The sequence below is a fragment of the Sciurus vulgaris genome (genome assembly GCF_902686455.1).
Source record: "Sciurus vulgaris genome assembly, chromosome: 3".
NCBI classification, from domain to species: domain Eukaryota; kingdom Metazoa; phylum Chordata; class Mammalia; order Rodentia; family Sciuridae; genus Sciurus; species Sciurus vulgaris.
In genome coordinates, this window is record NC_136463.1 from 113,058,500 (window position 1) to 113,084,389 (window position 25,890).

A 25,890-nucleotide genomic window follows, 5' to 3' on the forward strand; every position below is an offset into this window, starting at 1 on the left:
GGACACAAACCCAAATAAATACAATTTTCTCATACTAGACAAAGGGGCCAAAAATATGCAATGGAGAAAAGATAGCCTCTTCAACAAATGGTGCTGGGAGAATTGGAAATCCATATGCAACAGAATCAAACTAAACCCATATCTCTCACCATGCACGAAACTAAACTCAAAATGGATTAAGGACCTCGGAATCAGACCAGAGACCCTGCAGATTATGGAAGAAAAAGTAGGTCCAAATCTTCACCTTGTTGGTCTAGGACCAGACTTCCTTAACAGGACTCCCATAGCACAAGAAATAAAAGCTAGAATCAACCACTGGGATAGATTCAAACTAAAAAGCTTTCTCTCAGCAAAGGAAACTATCAGCAATGCGAAGAAAGAGCCTACAGAGTGGGAGAATATCTTTGCCAATCATACTTCAGATAGAGCACTAATCTCCAGAATCTATAAAGAACTCAGAAAACTCTACTCCAAGAATTCAAATAATCCAGTCAACAAATGGGCTAAGGAAATGAATAGACACTTCACAGAAGAAGATCTACAAGCAATCAACAAACATATGGAAAAATGTTCAACATCTCTAGTAATAAGAGAAATGCAAATCAAAACCACCCTAAGATTCCATCTCACCCCAATTAGAATGGCGATTATCAAGAATACGAGCAACAACAGGTGTTGGCGAGGATGTGGGGAGAAAGGTACACTCATACACTGCTGGTGGGGCTGCAAATTAGTGCAGCCACTATGGAAAGCAGTGTGGAGATTCCTTAGAAAACTTGGAATGGACCCTCCATTTGACCCAGCTATCCCACTCCTTGGCCTATACCCAAAGGACTTAAAATCTGCATACTACAGAGATACAGCCACATCAATGTTCATAGCTGCTCAATTCACAATAGCCAGACTGTGGAACCAACCTAGATGCCCTTCAATTGATGAGTGGATAAAGAAACTGTGGTATATATATACAATGGAATATTACTCAGCCATAAAGAATGATAAAATTATGGCATTTGCAGGCAAATGGATGAAATTGGAGAATATCATGCTAAGTGAGATAAGCCAATCTCAAAAAGCCAAAGGACGAATGATATCACTAATAAGTGGAGGATGACACATAATGGGGGGGAGGGAAGGGTCAGTGTTAGGGTTAGAGTTAGGGTTAGGGAGGGGGGCAAGTATGGAGGAAGGAAGCACTGTATAGAGGGTAAAGAGGGGTGGGAGGGGTGGGGGGAAGGGAAAAAATAACAGAATGAATCAAACCACATTAATCTATGTAAATTTATGATTACACAAATGGTATGCCTTTACGCCATGTACAGAGAAACAACATGTATCCCATTTGTTTACAATAAAAAAAAAATACAGCATTCCTTCATGCTCAAAACACTAGAAAATATAGGGATAGTGAGAACGTTTCTTAACATTGTAAAGGCCATTTATGCTAAGCCCATGGCCAATATCATTCTAAATGGTGAAAAACTGAAAGCATTCCCCCTAAAAACTGGAACAAGGCAGGGATGCCCTCTTTCATCACTTCTATTCAACATTGTCCTCGAATCTCTAGCCACAGCAATTAGACAGACCAGGGAAATTAAAGGGATATGAATAAGAAAAGAAGAACTCAAACAATCCGTATTTGCTGATGACATGATTATATATTTAGAGGAACCAGAAAATGCCACCAGAAAACTCTTAGAACTCATAAGTGAATTCCGTAAAGTAGCAGGATATAAGATTAATGCTCATAAATCCAATGCATTTTTATACATAAGAGATGAATCTTCAGAAAGAGAAGTTAGGAAAACTACCCCATTCACAATAGCTTCGAAAAAATAAAATACTTGAGAATCAATCTAACAAAAGAGGTGAAAGACCTCTACAATGAGAACTATACAACACTAAAGAAATAAATTAAAGAAAACCTTAGAAGATGGAAAGATTTCCCATGTTCTTGGATAGGCAGAATTAATATTGTCAAAATGGCCATACTACCAAAAGTCCTATACAGATTCAATGCAACTCCAATTAAAATCCCAATGATGTACCTTACAGAAATAGAGCAAGCAATCATGAAATTCATCTGGAAGAATAAGAAACCCAGAATAGCTAAAGAAATCCTTAGCAGGAAGAATGAAACAGGGGGTATTGAAAAAACAGATTTTCAACTCTATTACAAACCAATAGTAACAAAAACGGCATGGTATTGGTACCAAAATAGACAGGTGGATCAATGGTACAGAATAGAAAACATGGACACAAACCCAAATAAATACAATTTTCTCATACTAGACAAAGAGGCCAAAAATATGCAATGGAGAAAAGATAGCCTCTTCAACAAATGGTTCTGGGAAAACTGGAAATCCATATGCAACAGAATGAAATTAAACCCCTATCTCTCATCCTGCAAAAAACTCAACTCAAAATGGATCAAGGACCTTGAAATCAGACCAGAGACTCTGCATCTTACAGAAGAAAAAGTAGGTCCAAATCTTCAACATGTTGACTTATGATCAGACTTCCTTAACAGGACTCCCATAGCTCAAGATATAAAAGCAAGAATTAACAACTGGAATTAATTCAAACTAAAAAGCTTTCTCTCAGCAAAGGAAACTATCAGCAATGTGAAGAGAGCCCCTACAGAGTTGGAGAATATCTTTGCCACTCATACTTCAGATACAGCACTAATCTCTGAAATATATAAAAAACTCAAAAAACTCTACACCAAGAATACAAATAACCCAATCAACAAATGGGCTAAGGATGTGAGCAGACACTTCACAGAATATCTACAAGCAATCAACAAACATATGAAAAAATGTTCCCCATCTTTAGTAATAAGAGAAATGCAAATCAAAACTACCCTAAGATTCCATCTCACCCCAATTAGATTGGCAATTATCAAGAATACAATCAACAGTAGGTGTTGGAGAGGATGTGGGGAAAAAGGTACATTCATACATTGCTGGTGGGGCTGCAAATTAGTGCAGCCACTCTGGAAAGCAGTGTGGAGATTCCTTAGAAAACTTGGAATGGAACCACCATTTGACCCAGCTATCCCACTCCTCAGCCTATACCCAAAGGACTTAAAATCAGCATACTACAGAGATACAGCCACATCAATGTTCATAGCTGCACAATTCACAAGCCAGATTGTGGAACCAATCTAGATGCCCCACAATTGATGAATAGATAAAGAAACTGTGGTATATATACACCATGGAATATTACTCAGCCATAAAGAATGATAAAATTATGGCATTTGCAGGCAAATGGGTAAAATTGGAGAATATCATGCTAATTGAGATAAGCCAACCTCAAAAAACCAAAGGATGAATGATCTCACTGATAAGCAGATGATGACATATACAGGGGGTGGGAAGGGAGCAAGAATGGAGGAAGTAGGGACTCTATAAGAAGGATAAGAGGGGTGGAAACGGTGGGAGGGAGGAAAAAATAACAAAATGAATCAAAAACTATTACCCTAGGTAAATGTATGATTACACAAATGGTATGCCTCTACTTCATGTACAGAGAAACAAAATATATCCCATTTGTTTACAATAAAAATGAATGTTAAAAAAATTGAATACAACCTAAATACCAAAAATATCGTCATAATAATGCATCAGAAGTATAATGCTTGTCACTTCTGTTTTTGCTTAGTTAATTCTTATTTACCTTGAGTTCTTAATTCCAATGTCATTTCCTCAGAAAGACCTTTTTCTAATCACCCAATCAGGATCAAGTCCTGTTATTATATACCAGTCAGCATATTTTTCTTGGCGTTTACACTTAATGTAATTTTATTTCCTGACTTACTTAATAAACACTGTCATCTGCCTCCCAGGAAACAGTACACTCCATGAGGGTAAGGGTTGTATTGTTCACTATTGTATTTTCAAGGCAAATGGTAGGCATATAAAAAGTGTTTGCTGACTGATGTAATAAAATATCAAACAAATAATACAAAGATAATATCATAAAATGTTAAGAGAAGCAGCATATAGAATTTCAGATCTGTTCATCACAGAAGAAAATTAAATATTACATGTTTATGTTTATATATGCATGTTTTTATGTGTGTGGTATGTGTAGAATAGCTCAGAATAGAAGTCTGATATGAAAATAGTTTTATTAGGATGATAGTTATGTGACTTTTTCTATAAAATTTACTTGTCCTCATAATATGAAATTATTTTAAATTCATATGTGAATCAAACAAATAATTCCTTAGTTTTTAAGCAGTCACTTTAGTTTGAAGAGATATAGCTCATTGACGTATTTCCCTAGAGTAGGTATCAAATATGTTTTTGGAATCATAGTTGCCTTTTAATGAAAGTCATACAAAACTAACAAATACAAAAACTTTAAATGCAAATGGAAACTTGTAAATTAATGTGCTGCTTTACCAAACCAATTTTTCAAAGAATCCTAGAAATGAAAAATAACATCTATAGTGAACATTATTATTTGCACAAGAAAAATATACTGTATTAATAATCCTAACTAGCATGATACTAAAATACTACATACAATTATTTGTACATACACCTCTTTCAAATTTAGTTCAAGTTGATCTTTCTTGGCCTGAGACATATATTTGAAGAAAAAAGGAAATTCTAGAATACAGAGCATCTGTGGGCACATTTATATGGTATTGGAAAAGGAACTCTAAATTGGATAATAATCCATGGCTGATACTTCCTAGCAAGTTTTATTTTTCAGATTAAGTTGGAAATTGGTGAAAGCTAATGAAATAACTATGTTTCCAAAAGCAAATATGAATTCAGTCCTCATAGGTTTGATCACTAAATAAGCAATGCATATAAACTATATAACAATGTCTGAGAACATTCAAGAATGTTAGCTGCTTTTCACTATTATCAATAATTGGGAGACTCTAAAACCATTTAGACAGACTCTTATTTTTGCATTTGCAAATAATATTTTACTTCCTAGTAATTCAATTTTCCAAAACTAGAAAAACACATACATATAAAACTTCTAACCTTTAGCTCTGTAGAAGCTGAAGCTAACTTTTTCGCTTCAGTTAAAGCACGCAGTTGTTGATAGTCTACTGGCTTGTACATGGTGCTTCTCATCCTATTTTTCATATGGAATACCAGAGTGTCTATTTTTATAAAAACAGAAAGGACAAAAAAAGAATATCATGTTACTGGAGGTCAAAATAAAATTACAAGGAAAATGTGAATTTCAGATCTCATTTTAAAGTAGTTTTAAAGTATTATACATATGTGTGATATGTTACAATGTTCATATTTTAACCTCTATTTCTAGAAACTCTTATAATATGGCCACTACATTACTTATATAACTTTACTTCTAAAAGTATTAAAGGAATAACTCTATATATTACTATGTTGTAAATCATCAAAAATTTTATATGCAAAGTATAAGTAGTGTTAAGTCACTCTTTTTATTTAAAATGCATTAGGTACCAACTATGAATATTTAAGTATCACATCTTTATTAATAAAATTACACATATAATGTTTAAGTCATATATGCATTTCTAACTTTAATAAATAAAAATAATTTAAATTAAATTTGAAAAAGGTTTGAAATTAAACACTAAATTTAATAGGTCAAATAAGATTATAATTATGCAAAATATTTGGATATCTATTCCCATGCAAGATCCTGGTTTAGGATTTTTCTTCTTCTTCTTTTTTTTTTTTTTTTTGCGTGGTCCTGGGGATCAAACTCAGGGCCTTGTGCTTGCAAGGCAAGCACTCTACCAGCTGAGCTATCTCCCCAGTCCAAGATCCTGGTTTAGCATATTAAACTTTTTTGATAAAGCAAAACATAGGTAGAGAATACTCTAAATCCAAGTAGCATAAAATGGAATAGACTGAGTGATTCAAACGGAGAAATGTACTCTCATCTCAGTTATGTGTATAATTAATCCGGGTTACATAAATTAACTAGGATTTACTTAAGAAATCATGAACTATATGAGTGACTACAGGAGGCTACCAACTGATTTCAGGACCCCAAATGATTTCAGGACTAGTACAGAGGAGGAGAGCAAGTTTGTACTGGCCACTATAAAAGATTAAAATAAACTCTTACAAGTGAACTGGTCAATCATTGAATGTAATCAGGGAATGAGGTTTTCCATATTGAAAATTTGGAAATAACCATGCCAAGTTTATATTATTTCAAAAGTGCATAGTCCACTATAAATCATAAAACAGTTGAAAATAGAAAAAAAGATACCTGAGCTAGCATTTCTCTGAATTGTCACGAATGGCCAATCTCTGTTATTCATGTTTTCCACATCTGTCAAGGAAACAAGAGTTTAAGTTTCACAGTGTTATTTTTTCCATTTTTTTCTTTTATTAGTGTATTATAGTTATACATAATGTTTGGAGTCATTTTGGCAAAATTATACATGCATAGAATTTGATTTCTCCCTTTCAGTCCTTCGTGCCCCTCATCTTTCCTTCCCCTCCTCCCTCTACCTGTTCTGCTTCCTTTACTCTATTGGGCTTCCTTTTATTTATTTATTTATTTATTTTTGATTGATGTTTTATAGATATACATAAGGTGGAATTCACTGTGGTATATTTATACATGCATATAGCATGATTTTATCAAATTAATTCCACATTTCCTCCCATATTTCATCCCTTCTTCCTCCCTCTTGATCTCCTCCTTATACTCCATGTTATTGTTTAATGGTTTTAAAGATGTGTTAATGGAAGTACATTCAAAAGTGAGGCCCAGGATTGGGTGTCATAACTCTTTGCATTTCATTAAAATTTGCTTTTCCTGGCTCTTAGAAGCTCCTTTCACTAATGTTTTTCTTCTGTGCCATTCTTGTTCTTGGTCACCCCTTCCAATCTTTTTCCTCTTAATTCACCTTTATTGGATTGTCTCAACTGATAAATATTTGGTCATTAGAAAACTCTATATGTTTTATCTCGAGCTCCTAGGGAGAAAGAAACTATAAGTTGAAGAATAAATTACTACTTCTATTACAAGTAACATAGCAGTAATCGTGATAGATATGGAGATGAACCAAGGCAGATTTCTCTCCCGGGAAGGACTGACTGACTGGTTGTCAGAGTGCAGTCTGCAGACAACTTTCATTTGTCACTTCCTTCAGGGTTGGGCTCAACTACAGAGAACAGCCTAGTCCAAAGGCACACCCTTTGGGGGACAGCCAGTACGCACTGAATGAGTGAGGCAGGGTTAAATCAAGTTGGGGCCAACATGGGACACTCTGCTGGAAAATATTTGCTCAAGAGCTTCCTGCTGGGTTAGTCTAGACACTGGACCTGCATTGGAGTTGTCTTCTTCATCTTCCCAATCCTGCCTCCTCCTCCTTCCTTTCACAGGTATGGGTCCCTGATAAACATTTTGAACCCCCAAATATGCCTCAGTATTTATTTCCTGACAAACCAACCTGCAATACAGCACTAAACTGAGCCAACATTTATTTAGGAACATATTGCCTCCAAAGGCAAACAGATTAGTCAGGTGGCTCTTTAAATAACAGTACCCTCTATTCATAAAATTTTGTTCCATATTTACTAAACTGAACTACCCATATATAATGGTCTTTGCAATAACCTAAACCTCCTTAAATGAAGGAGAAAATAGCAAAGATAAATGACTTTTGAAAATTCTGCTGTGATACCATGAATTATGTCAACTGTATACCAGCTCTTAGGAATACAGTGATAAATTCTGGTATATAATTTCTACAGGGTCTCTGCTCAAGAAGTTCTTGTTTCAAAACTTTAATAACATTGGCAATCCATCCTTGAGGCTGGTTTCTGCTCATAGCCAAAGCTTACCCATTAAAATTATTTATCCAAAATGCACAATCTATCCTTTTACACTACCTCTATATGAGTCAAGTCACTTCCTGCTTGGATGTTAGAAGCAGTTCCACTTTGCACACCTCCAGTCCATCCTCTACACAAGTAATCTCTTAATGACTCTAATCTGACCTTGCTTGAAATCCTTCAGTGCTTTCCCATTACCATTTTAAAACAGTCCCAAACTCTTTTAAATGGGCTATAAAATCCATGATGATCTGAATTTGGTCATCTCTTCTTGCATCTCTTTCACACATTCCAAATACAGTGATCTATTTCTCAAATATGCCATCTTCATTTTGACCAAAGGCTTTCCACTTGCCTTTCCCTCTGCCTTAAAGATATTTCCTTCTTCTCTTTACCTGACTGGTTTCTGTTCAGTTTTTATCTCAATGAGTATGTCCCCTCAAAAAGACCTAACCAGGCCTCTCCATATAAATAAGGAAGGACCTCATCCTGTTCTTTTCTTTGCCATAACAATTTCTATCAGTCTTTACATTTGCATGTTTGCTGATTTGATGCCTATTCCCCTCCACAGTCGTATGTACTCTATCTTATTTTTTATTATATCCCCTGTGCCTAGGATACAGTAAATATTCAATAAATACTATCTGAGGAAATGAATAAAAGGGGCTGGTAGTAGCTGGATATTATCTAGTCACTCAGAAGAATGGCAATAGTTCCTAAGTCCACCCAACAACCTCCCTTCTCCCTACCATAACTTACCAATTTCTTCTCATTTGCTTTAATAGTATAACCTACAGAATAGAGTGGCAAATTTAAATGCCCTTCAGGAGTATTCAGATAAGTTCAATGGAAGAAGTGAAAAGGAATAAAACAAAAAGAAATGGTAGAAAAGAAGAAAAATTGAAGAGAATTCTATACCCAAAGATAATCAAATACATTTTTTTTTTTCTTCTTTTGACACCACTACCAGACACATAAAGGAAGTCTTCAGAACAAATCTAGGTTGGTTTGTTAGTTTGGGCCTTCTGCTCCTTGTCTGTTGTTTTCATAATTATTCTACCCATAGCTCAACTGTCCAAGTTTGCCATCTCTATCTAGTAGGAAACCTCACTAGTTACCTAATTGATTAGGTTTAGTCTTTCCTCAGGGGATAACCCAGTCACTTTAGATTTAGACCTCATTTTTCTTGGTGTTGAGTTTCGAAGATTCAGGTTAGCAAACAAAATGGAGTTTTACAGATTCCCTTTTAGCTCCCTTGGTTTAATCCTGCTTGTCCCCATGTTATTTGTTCTTTCTGGTTTTCAGAAGAAGCTCATGGAACCCAAACAATGATTTTCACCTTTTTTACATAGTTCAAATCTTAATTTTGGCCATAAGAATCATATAGTAGAGGACTGGGGTTGTGGCTCAGTGGTAAGAGCACCTGCCTAGCATGTGTGAGAAACTAGATTCGATCCTCGGCACCTCATAAAAAATGAATAAATAAAATAAAGTTATTAAAAAGAAAGAATTTTACAGTAATGCATTCTTCAAATCAAAGTTGTAACCAAACACTAATCTGTCTTCATAAACTTCAAACTTAGTTTGTTTCCAACTATACAGAAGATCATGTGGAAACTCTTCTTGACCTACATATTTGAATCTTTAGATATAGATCATAAATAATGCTTACCTTCCAAGAATGTTGAAGGCCTCCAGACTAAGGAATCATTAAATTGAGGTATTATAAAACTGATTTAATTGCAGTGTTTTTATGTCAGAGAACTGAATAAACATTCAGACAGAATTTGAAAAGTTCAGAAATAATTTACTTAGTCAAGCTTCTCATTTTAGCAACTGAGATGACTGAGGCTCAGAAAAATAACAAAAATAACATGCCTAATCATTAGCAGAACTACTTCAGGTTCAATATCTCATATTAAAATATAAAAATATCTCAAAATGAAGGTTTATTTCGTTATCAACGTAGTAGCCAAGCCCAACCTGAACTGAAATCACTTGGTGCCTCTTTAATGTTAATATTCACACAATGGTGCAAACATCATAATATATTTAATTATGTAATACTGCCTCATGCCCCACCAGGGTTTTAAATATTATAGGGCATATGTTCTACAATATAGTTCTAAAAAGTCTGAAAAACTCAAAATGGTTAACACACAGTTCATATTAAGGGATTTTGAAACTACTAAAACAAATACTTTCTGAATCCCAAACAAGTGCATGTTATTTAGGCGGTTTCAATTTTATGCTTATCAATAAGAAATTTAAAGTGGCAACTTCAGCCTATTGTAAATTATTTCATGTTCACATTATATGAAATTTTAGAAATTACTTGTGTTATCAAAATGTTAAACGTCTTAGATATATTCAACTACTGAAAATATTTTAGGATAATATAGTTTCATGAGAAATTTCTTAGAGTATAAGAAAAGCACTATGATACATAATGCAATGATAGCTTTCCAGTGGCTAAACAGTTAAAAATGTTTTAATATGAAATTTATTTTTACAGATTACAGATTTGGCAGAGAATCCAAACCTGTTATAACAAACACAGCCTTAAGTAGTCTGTACAGGGTAAATGAAAGATGACTTCTCTAAAGATGAGGGGGGAAAATACCAAGGAGATCATTTAAATAATGGGGTAGTCTTTCACACTGTTAAAATTTATGTTCTATTTTACTAAGAAAATCTCGTTTAATACACTGAGGAAGAAAAAGTTGTACTTAGACTAAAAATTAGAAAGCATAGGTAACTCATTAACTTCAAACTAATTAGTTATACAGATATATGGATTAGTCAATTAACCCATAAGGTTGAGTTTTGTAAGATAATGGGGATTTTCTAGTTCTTTTTCCTTTCCCTTCTTCACAATTTCATGTACAGAAACTGTATTTTTTTTATTGGTGTCTTATAATTATGCATCATAATTGAGATACATTGTGATATATTCATGCATGCACAATGCTTAATTTGGTCTGTCTCATTCCCCTGTAATTTATGGGTATTCTACCAGTCCAAAAAGCATAAGAACAATAACAATATGAAATATCTTCGATGTGTCAAATTATAACCTTTTTCATACGAAAGTTCTCATGACATTTTAAATGTTAGTTCAAATGTTACAGCCAAAGCCTGGTGTAAGCAGTATTTTTTCTAACATCTAAAATTCTCTTTCGAATTTTAAGCAGAATTATGCATATTCTTTCCATTATGAAACACTATGCATTCTAGTTTGCATAAGATAAAATTATTGCCCTGGAAAAAGTAATGGAACCAAAAGATAAATGATTAAAACTAATAAAACACTTAAACTGCTCAGCTACATAATAAATATCTTATAATCAATTCAAACATAATGGGAAAAGATCTCAAAAGAAGAATCAAAACAAAACAAGATATCTAGGAATAAACTGCACAAGAGATTTGTAGAACTTACACTCCAAAGAAGTACAAAAATGTATTAAAGGAAATAAAAGAAAACTTAAACAGAAGAAAACAATTCTAATTCCGCATGCCAAATATTTAATTGGTCATTTTTGAGGGACAGGATTAAAGTTCATTTTTATTTCTTCTTTTCAATGAGCATAATTTCTAAATTTTTAAATTTTTCTTTTTTAAAGAAAGACTAAAAACACATTTTAAAAAGTATTGACACAATGGTTATTTCACTATGTAATGGGAAAACTTCATTATGATTTACATACATTAGCAGTTGTAAGAGAATCTGGATATCAGGACACCAAGAATCCTTTAAAATGTGAGCTCGTAAATATATGCATATAATTCTCCATACTGAAACACTGAGTTATTTCTTACTAATCCTATTCCACTAAAAGACATGGTATATTAAACATATGTCAAATTTTATAGAAATTTAACATGTTAATGATATAATATTCATAAGGTCATTTTTAATGATTTGTGGAAAAATGAATATATTGATATATTAAACTATTTTTCCAATTATAAAAGTGCTGGTACATATAATATCAAATTGTATAGAAAATTACAAGGTAAAAGTTAAAATTTCTGGTCCTATTTAGTCCTAATTTCCAGTTGCATTTAGCCCTAGTAGTAATTTTAAATATTTTATTTTATTTTTTAAAATTTGTTCTTTTTAGTCATACATGACAGTAGAATGCATTTTGACACATCATCCATAAATGGAGTATGACTTCTCATTCTTCCAGTTGTACATGATGTAGAATCACACTGGTCATATAATCATATATATACATAGAGTAATAATGTCTGATTCATACAGTATTTTATTTTATAGTCTCTCAAAATTTTTCTGTGCATATCCAAATACTTGCATAATTTTTATACAAATGTAATAATGATATATTGTATAGTTCTATAAGTTGATTTTCACTTAATAATAACTTTATTATCTTTATCATACTATTTCTACATCCATGTTTGTACATATAGCTATATCTTTAATGACTGTAAAATGGTATGTATTCATTAATTTCACTACTATAAGAATTCAAAAAAGTTTTTTATTCCAGAGATACAAGGATTATTCAACATAGGCAAATCAATAAACATAATACATCACATCAATAGATCAAAGGCCAAAAATCACATAATCATCCCAATAGAGGGAGAGAAAGCACATGATAATAATAATCAACTCCTTTCATGATAAAAGTCCTGAACAAATTAGGCATAGAAAAATCATACACATAATAAAGGCTATATATGGCAAACTGACAGCCAACATCATACTGAATGGGGAAAGACTAAAGCGTTTCTTCTAACATTGAAAACAAAACAATAACATTCACTCTTACCAATTTTTTATTCACTATACTGCTAGAACTTCTAGCCAAAACAATCAATCAAGAAAAATAAACAAAAGCCATACAAATAAGAAAAGAGGAAGTTGCATCATCCCTGTTGAGAGGAAAATCTAAGATTCCACAAAAAAACTTCTAGAATTGATAAATAAATTCAGTAAAGTAGCAGGAATCAAAATCATCATGCAAAAATCAGGAGTTTTTCTGTACACTAATAATAAATTTGCTGAAGAAAAATTATTAAAACAATTCCTTTCATAATAGTCACAAAAAATAAAATAAAATTCCTAGGAACAAACTTAACTAAGGATGTAAAAGATCTGTACAATGAAAATTATAAAACACTGAAGAAAGTAAAAACATTCAAAAATAGAAAGATCTTCAATGTTCATAAATTATAAGAATTAACATAGTTAAAATGCCCATACTACTCCAAGCAATCTACAGGCTCAATGCAATCCACATACACATAACAATGACATTTTCCATAGAACTAGAAAAAAAAAATCCTAAAATTCACACGGAAGCACAAAAAAGCCTGAATAACCAAAGCAATTCTGGGCAAAAAGAGCAAATCTGGAAACATTAAAATATCTGATTTCAAGACAACCACTATACCATAGTAACAAACACAGAATGATATTCGCATAAAAATTGACAAATAGACCCATGGAACATAACAGAGAACACGCATCTTTAGTCGACTGAGGCTCAAAACAAAGAAGCCAAACACATACATTAAAGGAAGCTTCTTAACAAATGGTGCTAGGAAACTTGGATATACTCATGTATAAGAGTGAAGACTGACTCCTATCTTCACTTTTTACAAAATATCAACTCAAAATGTATCAAGGACCTTAATGTACCTAACACTCTGAAACTATTCCTTGGAAATAGCAGTAACCCTTCAAGATATTGGTATAGGCAATAATTTTTTTCTGGATAGGACTCCAAAAACACAAGAAACAAAAGCTAAACCTGAGAAGTGAAATAACATCAAACTAAAGTCTTCTGCATACCAAAGGAAATAATCAACAGAGTGAAAAGACAATGTACAGAATGGGATTAAATCTTTGCCAGTTATGCATCAGGCAGAAGATATTAATATTCAGTATATATAAATAACTCAACAATGAAAAGTAATCTAATTAAGAAATAGGCAAATGATCTGAATAGACACTTCTCAAGAGAAGAAATACAAATGGTGTTATGATTTGCATATGAGATATCCCCCTAAAGCTCCTGTGTTCATAAAGAAATGTTCAGAGGTGAAATGATTTGATTATGAGAATCAGTATATTAATCCATTTGGTGGATTGATATTTTGAAAGGACTATGGTAGTTAGTGATAACCATAGTCAAGTGGAACATGACAAAAGAAAGTAGGTCCCTAGAATGTGTCCTTCGAGATTATATCTTAGGTCTCTAGCTCCTCCTCCTTCTCTCTCTCTCTCTCTCTGCTTCCTGGCTGCCATGATCTGAGCTAATTTACTCAATCATGCCCTTCCACTATAACATCCTGCCTCATCTTAGGCCCAGAGCAATGAAATGGGGCAACTATGGACTGAACCTCTGAAGCCATGAGCCCAAAATAATCCTTTCTTCCTCTAAGTTGTTTTCATAATATATTTTGGTTACAGTGATGAAAAGCTAACACAAATGGTTGATAAATGTGTGGAAAAAAAACTGCTTAATCTCATTATACATCAGGAAAATGCAAATCAAAACTTTGAGAGGGCTGGGGTTGTGGCTTAGTAGTAATGTACCCACCTAGAACCTGTGGGTTGCACTGGGTTCGATCCTCAGTATCACATAAAAATAAATAAATAAAATAAAGGCATTGTGTCCATCTACAACTAAAAAATATTTTTTAAAAACCCTATGAGATTCTATCTCACCACAGTCAGAATGGCTATTATGAAAAAAAAAAAAAAAACCAACAAATAGTGGTGAGAATTTGGAGAAGGAACCATAATACACTGTTGGTGGAAACATAAATTACTATAGTCACTATGGAAAATAATACATGAAGCCTCCTCAAGAAACTAAAACTAGAATGACCAGATGTAGTTTTGTCCCACTCTTGGGCATATATCTGAATGGAATAGTCAACCTACAAAAGAGAAACCTGCATACCCATGCTTATTGTGGCACTATTCACAGTAACCAAGTTATGGAATCATAACTTGTTTTTGTTATGCAAAACAAAATCTGTAATCAGATAAAAGCTATCTATAAAATCACTGCCCTTTTCATAATTCATATATATTTGCTTAGAAAGCAAATGCCAAATATAGTCAACCTTTGTGAATGTCTCTATTTTTATGTCTACAATAGCTCAAGAAGAGAGTCTAAATTAATGTTGTCAATAAAATGATCTAAGTAGGTTTGTACCTACGTATTTCATATGCTTTTCCATTCTGGGGAGCAGAGTCAGGTAGAAATAAATGATTCAACCAAAGTAAAAGACCTAGAAAAATCTACTTTTTGTGGGACTTCAGAGTTCCAGAGAGTGAAGGTGACTAAAATTGAGTCCCTCAGGCCCTTATTCTATGTTCTCAAGAGCATTCTTAATAATTCCAAAAGTCCGAAAGAAAAGGTATGTATGTCTACTTTAAAGCAATATATAGCATGTAAAATGTAAGATTCTAAACACTTTTTGAGGGGAATAGGCAAATTTACATAGCTTGCACCTACAGTCTTAGAAATTCCAATCAGAAGCCATGACTGTCAGTTTCAAATTTTAGAAAATCATCTTGGGGAAATTGAGTAATTATCGATGAAAAAATTCAATTTTCTAATTTTGTATGACAAAGGGACCATGAAAGCAATTCTCTGTTTTGGAAAGCCTCTTTTTATCCTCCTTACTTGACTTGCTACTTTGCATATGCTTAAATTTAAGCTTTTGTCAACATTCTGACTGTTTGGGCATTGACTTTCCCATCTTACATAACTGGATTTCATGGAAGGGGTTCAGCTATTTTTCCTGGTCCCTTATACTCCTAGCCTCATTGTCAGTAGAGATATATCATATAATTCATTCCTCTGAATCTTCTGAATAGATTTTTACAACATAGTTTCATGTACTCCCCTAGCCCCTGCTATCATTACACAACTGTCTGAATGGGTAATATCTTAAAAACCCAAATATGTCATAGAGTTCCATGAGCTACCAAATGGTTTCTCATTGCTTTCCAGGGCAGAGTCCAAACTCAGCATAGGTGACAAGAATCTAGCCCCTTGGTGAGCCATTACTCCATAAATACTCTACAACTGAGTAGTCCTAAACCTTTTGTGGAACCCCCAATACACAACGCTCATGTCTCAAAGATGTCCACATAGGTCAGAACCTATGGATATGTTATGTTACATGGCAAGGGAGAGTTAAGTTTGCAGAGATAACTTTGGTTGCTAATCAGCTGACCTTATATAGAGAGATTATACTGGATTATCCATGTGGGCCCAAGGTATAGGAGAGAGGCAAGAAGAGATAAGATATGATAAGAGGAGAAGATGTACAGCAGAAACAGAGGTCATGAAGAAAGATTTAAGGATGTTGTGCTTCTGGTTCTGAAGATGGTAAGAAAGAGCCACGACCCAAAGTATGCAAGTAACCACTGGACAATAACAAAGGCAAGGAAACATTCTCTTCTAGAGATTCCACAGAAATCCAGCCTTGCTGACTCCTTGATGTTAGCCAGTGAGACCTATTTTGGACATCTGACCTCCAGAATTACAAGATAATGAATTTGTATTATTTAAGTCACTAAGTTTATAGTCACTCGCTATTTAGCAATAAGGAATGTGATACCTCTTTCATACCCTCCTGCCTTTGTACACACTGTTACAGACAATTGGAATGCGCCCACCCCTATGGCCAATGCCTACTTATTTTTCAGTCTCATCCTAAATAAGCAGCCTACTAGGGCCTCTCCTAATTTAGATAGAAATTATTTCCCCCTCCATTGTGCTACTATCGTAACTTGTGTATATCCCTGAAATTGCTCTTATTTATTTATACATTTGTTCAATGCCTATGGAACATCTACCATATACTAGATTAAGGGGTCTGAATTTTATTCAGGTCTTTTCAAAGACCTTCCTCACCATCTCATCTCAAGTAGCCTTGCTATTCCCAATCACTCATTCTTCTCTGAACCTAGTTATCTTCCTTCACAGTGCTTCTCAATAAGTGGAATTATATTATATACTACTACAAATTTATTAATTTGCTTATTTTTCACCGCTAAAACTCAGATATATGCTCCATGAAAACCAGACTTTAGCTGCTTATCTCCAGTTATCCAGAGTACCTAAAATATAGTTGCATATATATTAGATACTCCATATGCATTTGTTGAAAAAACCTTAAGGAATTACATTATAAATCATGGTACTGGGCCTAATTCATGGTGGTTTTAGAAGAAAAGACAATTTTCATCTCCTCTTTCCCAATTTTTAAATCTAGTTTGTATGAAATGAAAATTATTATGAAGAACAAACTCCAAATCAAAATGGGCAAGAGATTGGCATGTATATGAAGCAAGGAAGAAAAAAATTTTCCCACTTTATTTGATAAATTTTTGTTCTGTTAGTTCTTGTGAACTGGAGTTGACAGGTACTCCCTGACCAGCTATTCAGCTGCCAGTCATAGCATACAATCCGTTTATGCAGAAACATAGACAATGTATCCACTTATTAGTAACCTATGCATGTCTAACTCATTTTATAATTCCAAGAACATGAGATTAAGAAGGACTTTTTTGCATAACAGAAACAGATAATCTGGACTCATATCCAACATATATTGAGTAAAAGAAGTGAGATGCACCATGATCCATATCATAAACTACCATTACCTAAATGTTCAGGGACACACAATACTTTGTATTTTTCCATTCCCTTCTCCACTACCCATCTCCCTTTCTCTCTGTCAAAAAAAAAAAGTCTAAGGGACTCACAAATAAATCAACAGAAGAGGATGCTGAAACTGGAGTTTATTATCAAATGAATTTAGCTTTATCTTTAATACAATCTTTACATTTTTATGGAATATATATCTATGTAATTAAGAGTAACAACTATAACTCCAAAACTTATTTTTTCCAAAATTTTGCTGCTAAATAATTATATCTTATATTGTATAATTAATGCCATCATATCAGAGATATGCATGATTATCTAGAGGGTTATGCTGGTGAGATTCCCAGAGTCTGATCACCCTTCAGAGCCATTTCTGAATTTGCCAATCTCAGACCACTTTCTGCAATGTCTTAACCTTAATGAGCCCTATAATCCTTGGCCTGAAATATCCAGTTAATTTTATCTTTGAGTATAGTCATACATTTTTTATACAAATTTGTTGTGCTTTATATAGAAAAAAATTTGACATCTTGTTTAACAAAATGATTAAAAATCTTATGCTTTTTCTTGTCACTAGTAGTCACAAATCCTTTGCTCTTTCTCTTGATTATCAGCTTGTTTGTTAAATGAAAACTCTTGAAACCAAGGCCACAAGCAAGGTTATGAGGTCAAACAATTAAATGAAAACTTGATGTACTTTTCACTATTACTGCAAAAAAGTTATCATTTCATGTTTGAAACTCACAGACACGGTGAGGTGCTAATATCCATTCTTGTTTCCTTCCTAACAGATCCCAGTTGCATTCAAGATAAAGGTATTTCCCCGAAGCTTTAAGTGACCATGCAATACAGTTCCAGTCAATGAGATATAAGTAGAAATCTGCTGGGAATTTAGGGGCAAGACTTTCTTTCTCAAATAGGCACTACCCTTCCTTCCTACCTCTCCTTCTTTCTTCCTGCCTGAAATGTGGATGTGAAACTAGACATGGGGAAGCCATCTATGACTATGTAGCAACTATTAGAATGAAAGGTACATACTTAACAATCACTGAGAAGAAAGCCAAGAGGAGTCTGGGACATTGATATCAATAATCTGCTGCACCTTTCTTGGACTACTTCCCTCAGGACATGTTGTTATGAGAAAAATAAATCCCCAAGCTTCTGCAGTCAGGTTCTGTAATTTCAGCCAAACAAAATTCTCAACTGATATATGCTGGAGTAACATGAAATACCCAGGAGATTCTGATGCCTCTCCAATAAAGCAGTAGAAAAAAACTGTCCTAGAATAATACCCATTAATAAAGACATGAGATAAACTCTTAGAAAAATATTACCTTCATCGCTCTTCAATAGAAGCATGAGAGAATTACACATCTAGCAAAATTTCCCATTTTTTAAAACTCAAATAGTTTCATTTGCAGTTTCAATACAACTGAAAAAGAATCAGTAAAAAGATGTGTAGGTGGTTCTGGAAAAGGACAGAAAAAATACTCCAAAACTTAATTACACTATTAAAAAGTAACACAGAGAAAAGAAGCAACAGAGAAGAATGTATCTGTGAGTTTGCAGTACTCCAGAGTAAGTAGCTTTTCCATAAAGGATCAATTATGCATGAAGCAATTTCCTTCTAAAATGTTACACGAAAGGTCTTTTTTTTCCAATTTTAATAAAAATAGCAATCTACACCACTTTATTAACAAAGATTATGAACCTCTTAAATGAAAGTGCCTTGGAACATGAGAGCTACTAATACATTTTTGAATCAATGAAATCATTATAATAGGTAAGACACGTGAATTAACTTTGTGTTATCACCAGTGAAGTTTGAAAAGATCTCTGGGCTAGGAAGTGAAGAAATGATAGAGAATATTACAGCAGTCAAGATGGTGTTAGAGGGAAGGAAAGAGTGAGGAAAAAGCAAAACAGAGTAAACAAGAGAAACAGAAAACATAAAATTTCATTTCCTTCCTATTTCCTTTTTCTAGGTCCCTGGAGTTTAGACCAAAACATAAAGCATTCTCCCTCCTATACAGGCAGTATACTTTAGATCAGCTGCCCTGAAGTGCAGAAGAAGCAGAGTGGACAATTTTGAATCATCGAAATTGGTCTGAGATAATAAACTGCATTCACCCTAATCCACTTGTATGGAAATGTTAAACAGAACCCCAAAAATATATGTATACTTACTGTGTGTTAATTACAAGTACAATTTTTTTAAAAATAGGTCTCAGTAGGATTTCCAGTGAGAAGAGGTGATAACTCAGGATGAGCAGTTCTCCTAGGAAGAAGAAAGTCTGACATGAGAGGAGGTACCCATGGGGAGGAGAGAGAGAGGATGTCAGTCAGGTTTCACTCCTCTCAATTGCCATTCAACCTCATCATTGACAAAGGAGAGGATGGGGCAATACTTCACTATCCTCTATTTCAGGATCACCTTGTAAAGGATCTGTACTGAATCCTCCAAATGATGATTTCTAAGTCCTTTTACAAAACATCTCAGTAATGTCTTATGAAAGCTAAGGAGGGTAGAGGAAAAATAAGCTCTTTTTCTCAGAGAAGGGAGGGAGAGAGAGTTCTCCTTTTTACAGAGGGAGGGGGTGAGAGAGGGAAATTATCATGAACCACAGAATGAACAGTAAGGATTTGATTGTACAGGATTTTCCCCTTGACTTTAAAAGTACCAACAAAATGGGCTAAGGATATCTCTCAGAGGCAAAGTGTTTGCCTCGTCTGTGCTATGGTGCATGAGGCCCTAAGTTGGATCCCCAGCACTGCAAAGAAGAAACAAAAACCTACCAGAATATTTTGGTTCAAAATATAATGGTCAGTGAGTGAGAGCCTTTCTGCACAGAACCAGCATGCGGCCAGCTCCGGCCCACCTGCAGGTTGCTTCAGAGACCAGGACAGGGCAGCCAGGGACTTCCCCAAGCAGCCCGGCTCCCTCAGGCGGGAAGCGCCTTTCTAGGCTAGCTTCTCAGAGCAGACCGCCCAGTGAGAGCCTTTCTACACAGAGCCAGCCACAAGTCCCCAAGCCAGCAGAGACCTCCAACTCGCAAGCAGCCTCTGGGACCAGGGTAGGGCAGCCAGAGACCTCTCCAGGTCTCTCTCCCTGGAACCAGTAGTGGGCTAGGGGCAGCATTCTTCAGAAGCACTGCATTATCAAGACTTATTATTACTCCAAGACTTCAGGCTACTGAAGGCTGGTAGGTGATACACTGGAAATCTACAGGGTCACTATAAGCCAATAGAGGAAATCGGCAATATCACAGAGTCCCACTGACATCTGACCAATATGAGAAAACAAGGGAAGAAAATGTCCCAAACAAACTTAGATACTATATCAATAAAACCCAATGACAGCACAGCAGAAGAAATGTCGGAAAGAAAGTTCAGAATGTACATAATTAAAACAATCAGAGAAGCAAACGAGGAGATGAAAGAGCAAATGCAGGCATTGAAGGAGCAGATGAAAGAGCAAATGCAGGCATTAAATGATCGCACCAATCAACAGTTAAAAGAGCAAATATGGGAAACAAAAGATCATTTCAATAAAGAGTTAGAGATACTGAAAAAAAAAAAAACAAACAGAAATCCTTGAAATGAAGGAAACAATAAACCAAGTTAAAAACTCCATAAAAAACATAACCAATAGGATAGAACACCTGGAAGACAGAACCTCAGATACTGAAGACAAAATATTTAATCTTGAAAACAAAGTTGACCAAACAGAAAAGATGGTAAGAAATCATGAACAGAATCTACAAGAATTATGGGATATTGTGAAAAGGCCAGATTTAAGAATTATTGTGATTGAGGAAGGCTTAGAGAAACAAACCAAAGGAATGAACAATCTATTCAATGAAATAATATCAGAAAATTTCCCAAATCTGAAGAATGAAATGGAAAACCAAGTACAAGAGGCTTATAGGACTCCAAATATACAAAATTACAACAGACCCACACCAAGGCATATTATAATGAAAATAACTAACATACAAAATAAAGACAGAATTTTAAAGGCCACGAGAGAAAAGAATCAGATTACATTCGGGGGAAACCAATAAGAATATCAGATTTTTCAATCCAGACCCTAAAAGCTAGAAGGGCCTGGAACAACATTTTCCAATCCCTGAAATAAAACGGTGGCAACCAAGAATCTTATACCCAGCAAAACTTACTTTCAGATTTGACGATGAGATAAGATCCTTCCATGATAAACAAAGGCTAAAGAAATTTACAAAAAGAAAGCCGGCATTACAGAACATTCTCAGCAAAATATTCCATGAGGAAGAGATGAAAAAAAACGATGCAAATCAGCAACAGGAGGAATTAGCCTAAAGGAATAGCCAAATAAAGGAGAAACCAAATCATGTCAAAAAACAAAAATGAGTCAAATGACTGGGAATACAAATCATATCACAATAATAACCCTGAATGTTAATGGCCTGAACTCATCAATCAAAAGACATAGACTGGCAGATTGGAATAAAAAGAAAAATGCAACAATATGCTGCCTGCAAGAGACTCATCTCATAGAAAGAGATACCCATAGACTAAAGGTGAAAGGATGGGAAAAAACATACCATGCACATGGACACAGCAAAAAAGCTGGAGTATCCATCCTCATTTAAGATAATGTGGACTTCAAGCCAAAACTAGTCAGAAGGGATAAAGAAGGACATTACATACTGCTTAAGGGAAGCATAAATCAGCAAGACATAACAATCATAAATATCTATGCCCCGAAACATTGGCTCATCCATGTACATCAAACAAAGAAGAGCAGACCAACACCAAAAGTAGTAGAAAACAGGAAATAGTTAAAATCAGAGCCAAAATCAACGAAATTGAAACAAAAGAAACAATCAGAAAAATTAACAAAATAAATAGTTGGTTCCTTGAAAAAATAAACAAAATTGATAAACCCTTAGCCACACTAACAAAGAGAAAGAGGGAAAAAACTCAAATTACTACAATTCGGAATGAACAAGGAAATATCACAACAGACACGAGTGAAATACAAAACATAATTAGAAGCTATTTTGAAAATCTATACTCCAACAAAACAGAAAACCTCGAAGACATCAACAGGTTTCCAGAGACATATGAATTACCTAAACTGAACGAGGAGGACATACACAACTTAAATAAATCAATTTAAGCAATGGAATAGAAGAGGTCATCAAAAGCCTACCAACAAAGAAAAGTCCGGGACCAGATGGGTTCTCAGCCGAGTTCTACAAAACCTTTAAAGAAAAGCTCATTCCAATACTCCTCAAAGTATTCTATGAAATAGAAGAGGAGGGAACCCTCCCAAACTCATTCTATGAAGCCAATATCACCCTGATACCTAAACCAGACAGAGATACATTGAGGAAAGAAAATTTCAGACCAATATCCTTAATGAACATTGACGCAAAAATTCTCAACAAAATTTTAGCAAATCGCATACAAAAATATATTAAAAAGACAGTGCACCACGATCAAGTGGGTTTTATCCCAGGGATGCAAGGTTGGTTCAACATCAGGAAATCAATAAATGTCATTCACCATATCAACAGACTAAAAGTTAAGAATCACATGATTATTTCAATAGATGCAGAAAAAGCATTCAATAAAATACAGCATCCCTTCATGCTCAAAACACTAGAAAAAATGAGGTAGTGGGAACATTCCTTAACATTGTAAAGGCCATCTATGCTAAGCCCATGGCCAATAGCATTCTAAATGGTGAAAAACTGAAAGCATTCCCCCTAAAAACTGGAACAAGGCAGGGATGCCCTCTTTCACCACTTCTATGCAACATCATTCTTGAGACTCTAGCCAGAGCAATTAGACAAACCAAAGAAATTAAAGGGATACGAATTGGAAAAGAAGAACTCAAACTATCCCTGTTCGCTGATGACATGATTATATATTTAGAGGAATCTGGAAATTCCACCAGAAAACTCTTAGAACTCATAAGTGAATTCAGTAAAGTAGCAGGTTACAATATCAATGCTCATAAATCCAATGCATTTTTATACATAAGTGATGAATCTTCAGAAAGAGAAATTAGGAAAACTACCCCATTCACAATAGCATCGAAAAAAATAAAATACTTGGGAATCAATCTCACAAAAGAGGTGAAAGACCTCTACAATGGGAACTAAAGAACACTAAAGAAAGAAATTAAAGAAAACCTTAGAAGATGGAAAGATCTCCCATGTTCTTGGATAGGCAGAATTAATATTGTCAAAATGGCCATACTACCAAAAGTGCTATACAGATTCAATGCAATTCCAATTAAAATCCCAATGATGTACCTTAGAGAAATAGAGCAAGCAATAATGAAATTTATCTGGAAGAATAAGAAACCCAGAATAGCTAAAGCAATTCTCGGTAGAAAGAGCGAAGCAGGGGATATCACAATACCAGATCTTCAACTCTATTACAAAGCAATAGTAACAAAAACGGCATGGTATTGGTACCAAAATAGACAGGTAGATCAATGGTACTGAATAGAAGACATGGACACAAACCCAAATAAATACAATTTTCTCATACTAGACAAAGGTGCCAAAAATGTGCAATGGAGAAAAGATAGCCTCTTCAACAAATGGTGCTAGGAAAACTGGAAATCCATATGCAACAGAATGAAACTAAACCCCTATGTCTCACCCTGCACAAAACTCAACTCAAAATGGATCAAGGACCTCAGAATCAGATCAGAGACCCTGCATCTTATAGAAAAAAAGTAGGTCCAAACCTTCAACTTGTTGGCTTAGGATCAGACTTCCTTAACAGGTCTCCCATAGCCCAAGAAATGAAAGTAAGAATCAACCACTGGGATAGATTCAAACTAAAAAGCTTTCTCTCAGCAAAGGAAACTATCAGTAATGTGAAGAGAGAGACTACAGAGTTGGAGAGTATCTTTGCCACTCATACTTCAGATACACAGAATCTATAAAGAACTCAAAAAACTCTACACCAAGAATACAAATAATCCAATCAACAAATGGGCTAAGGAAATGAACAGACACTTCACAGAATAAGATGTATAAGCAATCAACAGATATATATGAAAAAATGTTCAACATCTCTAGTAATAAGGGAAATGCAAATCAAAACTACCCTAAGATTTCATCTCACCCCAATTAGAATGGCGATTATCAAGAACACAAGCAACAATAGGTGTTGGCAAGGATGTGGGGAAAAAGGTACACTCATACATTTCTGGTGGGGTTGCAAAGTAGTGCAGCCACTCTGGAAAGCAGTATGGAGATTCCTCAGAAAGCTTGGAATGGAACCACCATTTGACCCAGCTATCCCACTCCTCGGTCTATACTCAAAGGACTTAAAATCAGCATACTACAGAGATACAGCCACATCAATGTTCATAGCTGCTCAATTCACCATAGCCAGATTGTGGAACCAATCTAGATGCCCTTCAGTTGATGAATGGATAAAGAAACTGTGGCATATATATACAATGGAATATTACTCCACCATGAAGAATGATAAAATTATGGCATTAGCAGGCAAATGGATGAAATTGGAGGATATCATGCTAAGTGAGATAAGCCAATCTCAAAAAACCAAAGGACGAATGATCTTGCTGATAAGCGGATGAGGACATATAATGGGGGGTAGGAGGGGTTAGCGTTAGGGTTAGGGTTAGGTTTAGGGTTAGGGATAAGGAGAGTGGTAAGAATGGAGTAAGGAAGGACTGTATAGAGGGAAAAGAGGGGTGGGAGGGGTGGGAGGAAAGGGAAAAAAAATAACAGAATGAATCAAACAACATTGCCCTATGTAAATTTATGATTTTTAATAAAAAATAAAAAAATAAAAAAATTTTAAAAAGAGATACTATGACAGAATTATTATTTGGAGAAAAACTGGAAATGAATTTAAAAATGAATGATATTAGAGTATTGGTTAAATTAAATTCTGGGATATCCATATAATGGGAAGTTTTTTAAAATAGTACTGTAGAATAAAGCATTATATTAGACCAACAAAGAGGCTTGTTTAAAATACAATTGAAATCAAAGAGTACATTCTCAAAACTGAGGTATACCTAAACTCTAGAATAGTTTTGGGTTTGAGGTCACGCTGCAAAAGGTTGAATTCCAGTTCCACTGTTTATAAACCTTGGGACCATCACCGAACTACTTCAATGGTGAAAACGACTCAATATTTTAAAATGTCAACTCTTTCTAATTGATTTATACAATCTTAACTGAAATCCTAGGGGTTTTTTTAGGTGTGTGTGAAAATTGGCAAGTTGATTCCAAAATGGGTACAGAAATGCAAGGATGAAGAACAGCTGAGAGAATCTTGATGAAGAGAGCAATGCCGCAAGATTTACAGTTTCATACGCTGAGATCCATTATGAGGCTACTGTAATGAAGACA

General features: G+C 34.6%; 1 protein-coding gene across 1 annotated transcript in view; it reads right to left on the reverse strand.

Moving 5' to 3' along the window:
• LOC306656520 (coiled-coil domain-containing protein 148-like) overlaps positions 1-25,890 on the reverse strand; it is a gene marked incomplete at its 3' end in the record, with an annotated part of 134,307 nt that overhangs the window by 34,910 nt on the left and 73,507 nt on the right. The window contains exons 2-3 of the mRNA XM_079131834.1: positions 6,244-6,306; positions 5,013-5,134 (exon numbers count right to left, since the gene is read on the reverse strand). Coding sequence (XP_078987960.1) covers positions 5,013-5,134; positions 6,244-6,295 — 174 coding nt within the window. The 5' untranslated portion in view covers positions 6,296-6,306. The remainder of the gene's footprint in view (positions 1-5,012; positions 5,135-6,243; positions 6,307-25,890) is intronic.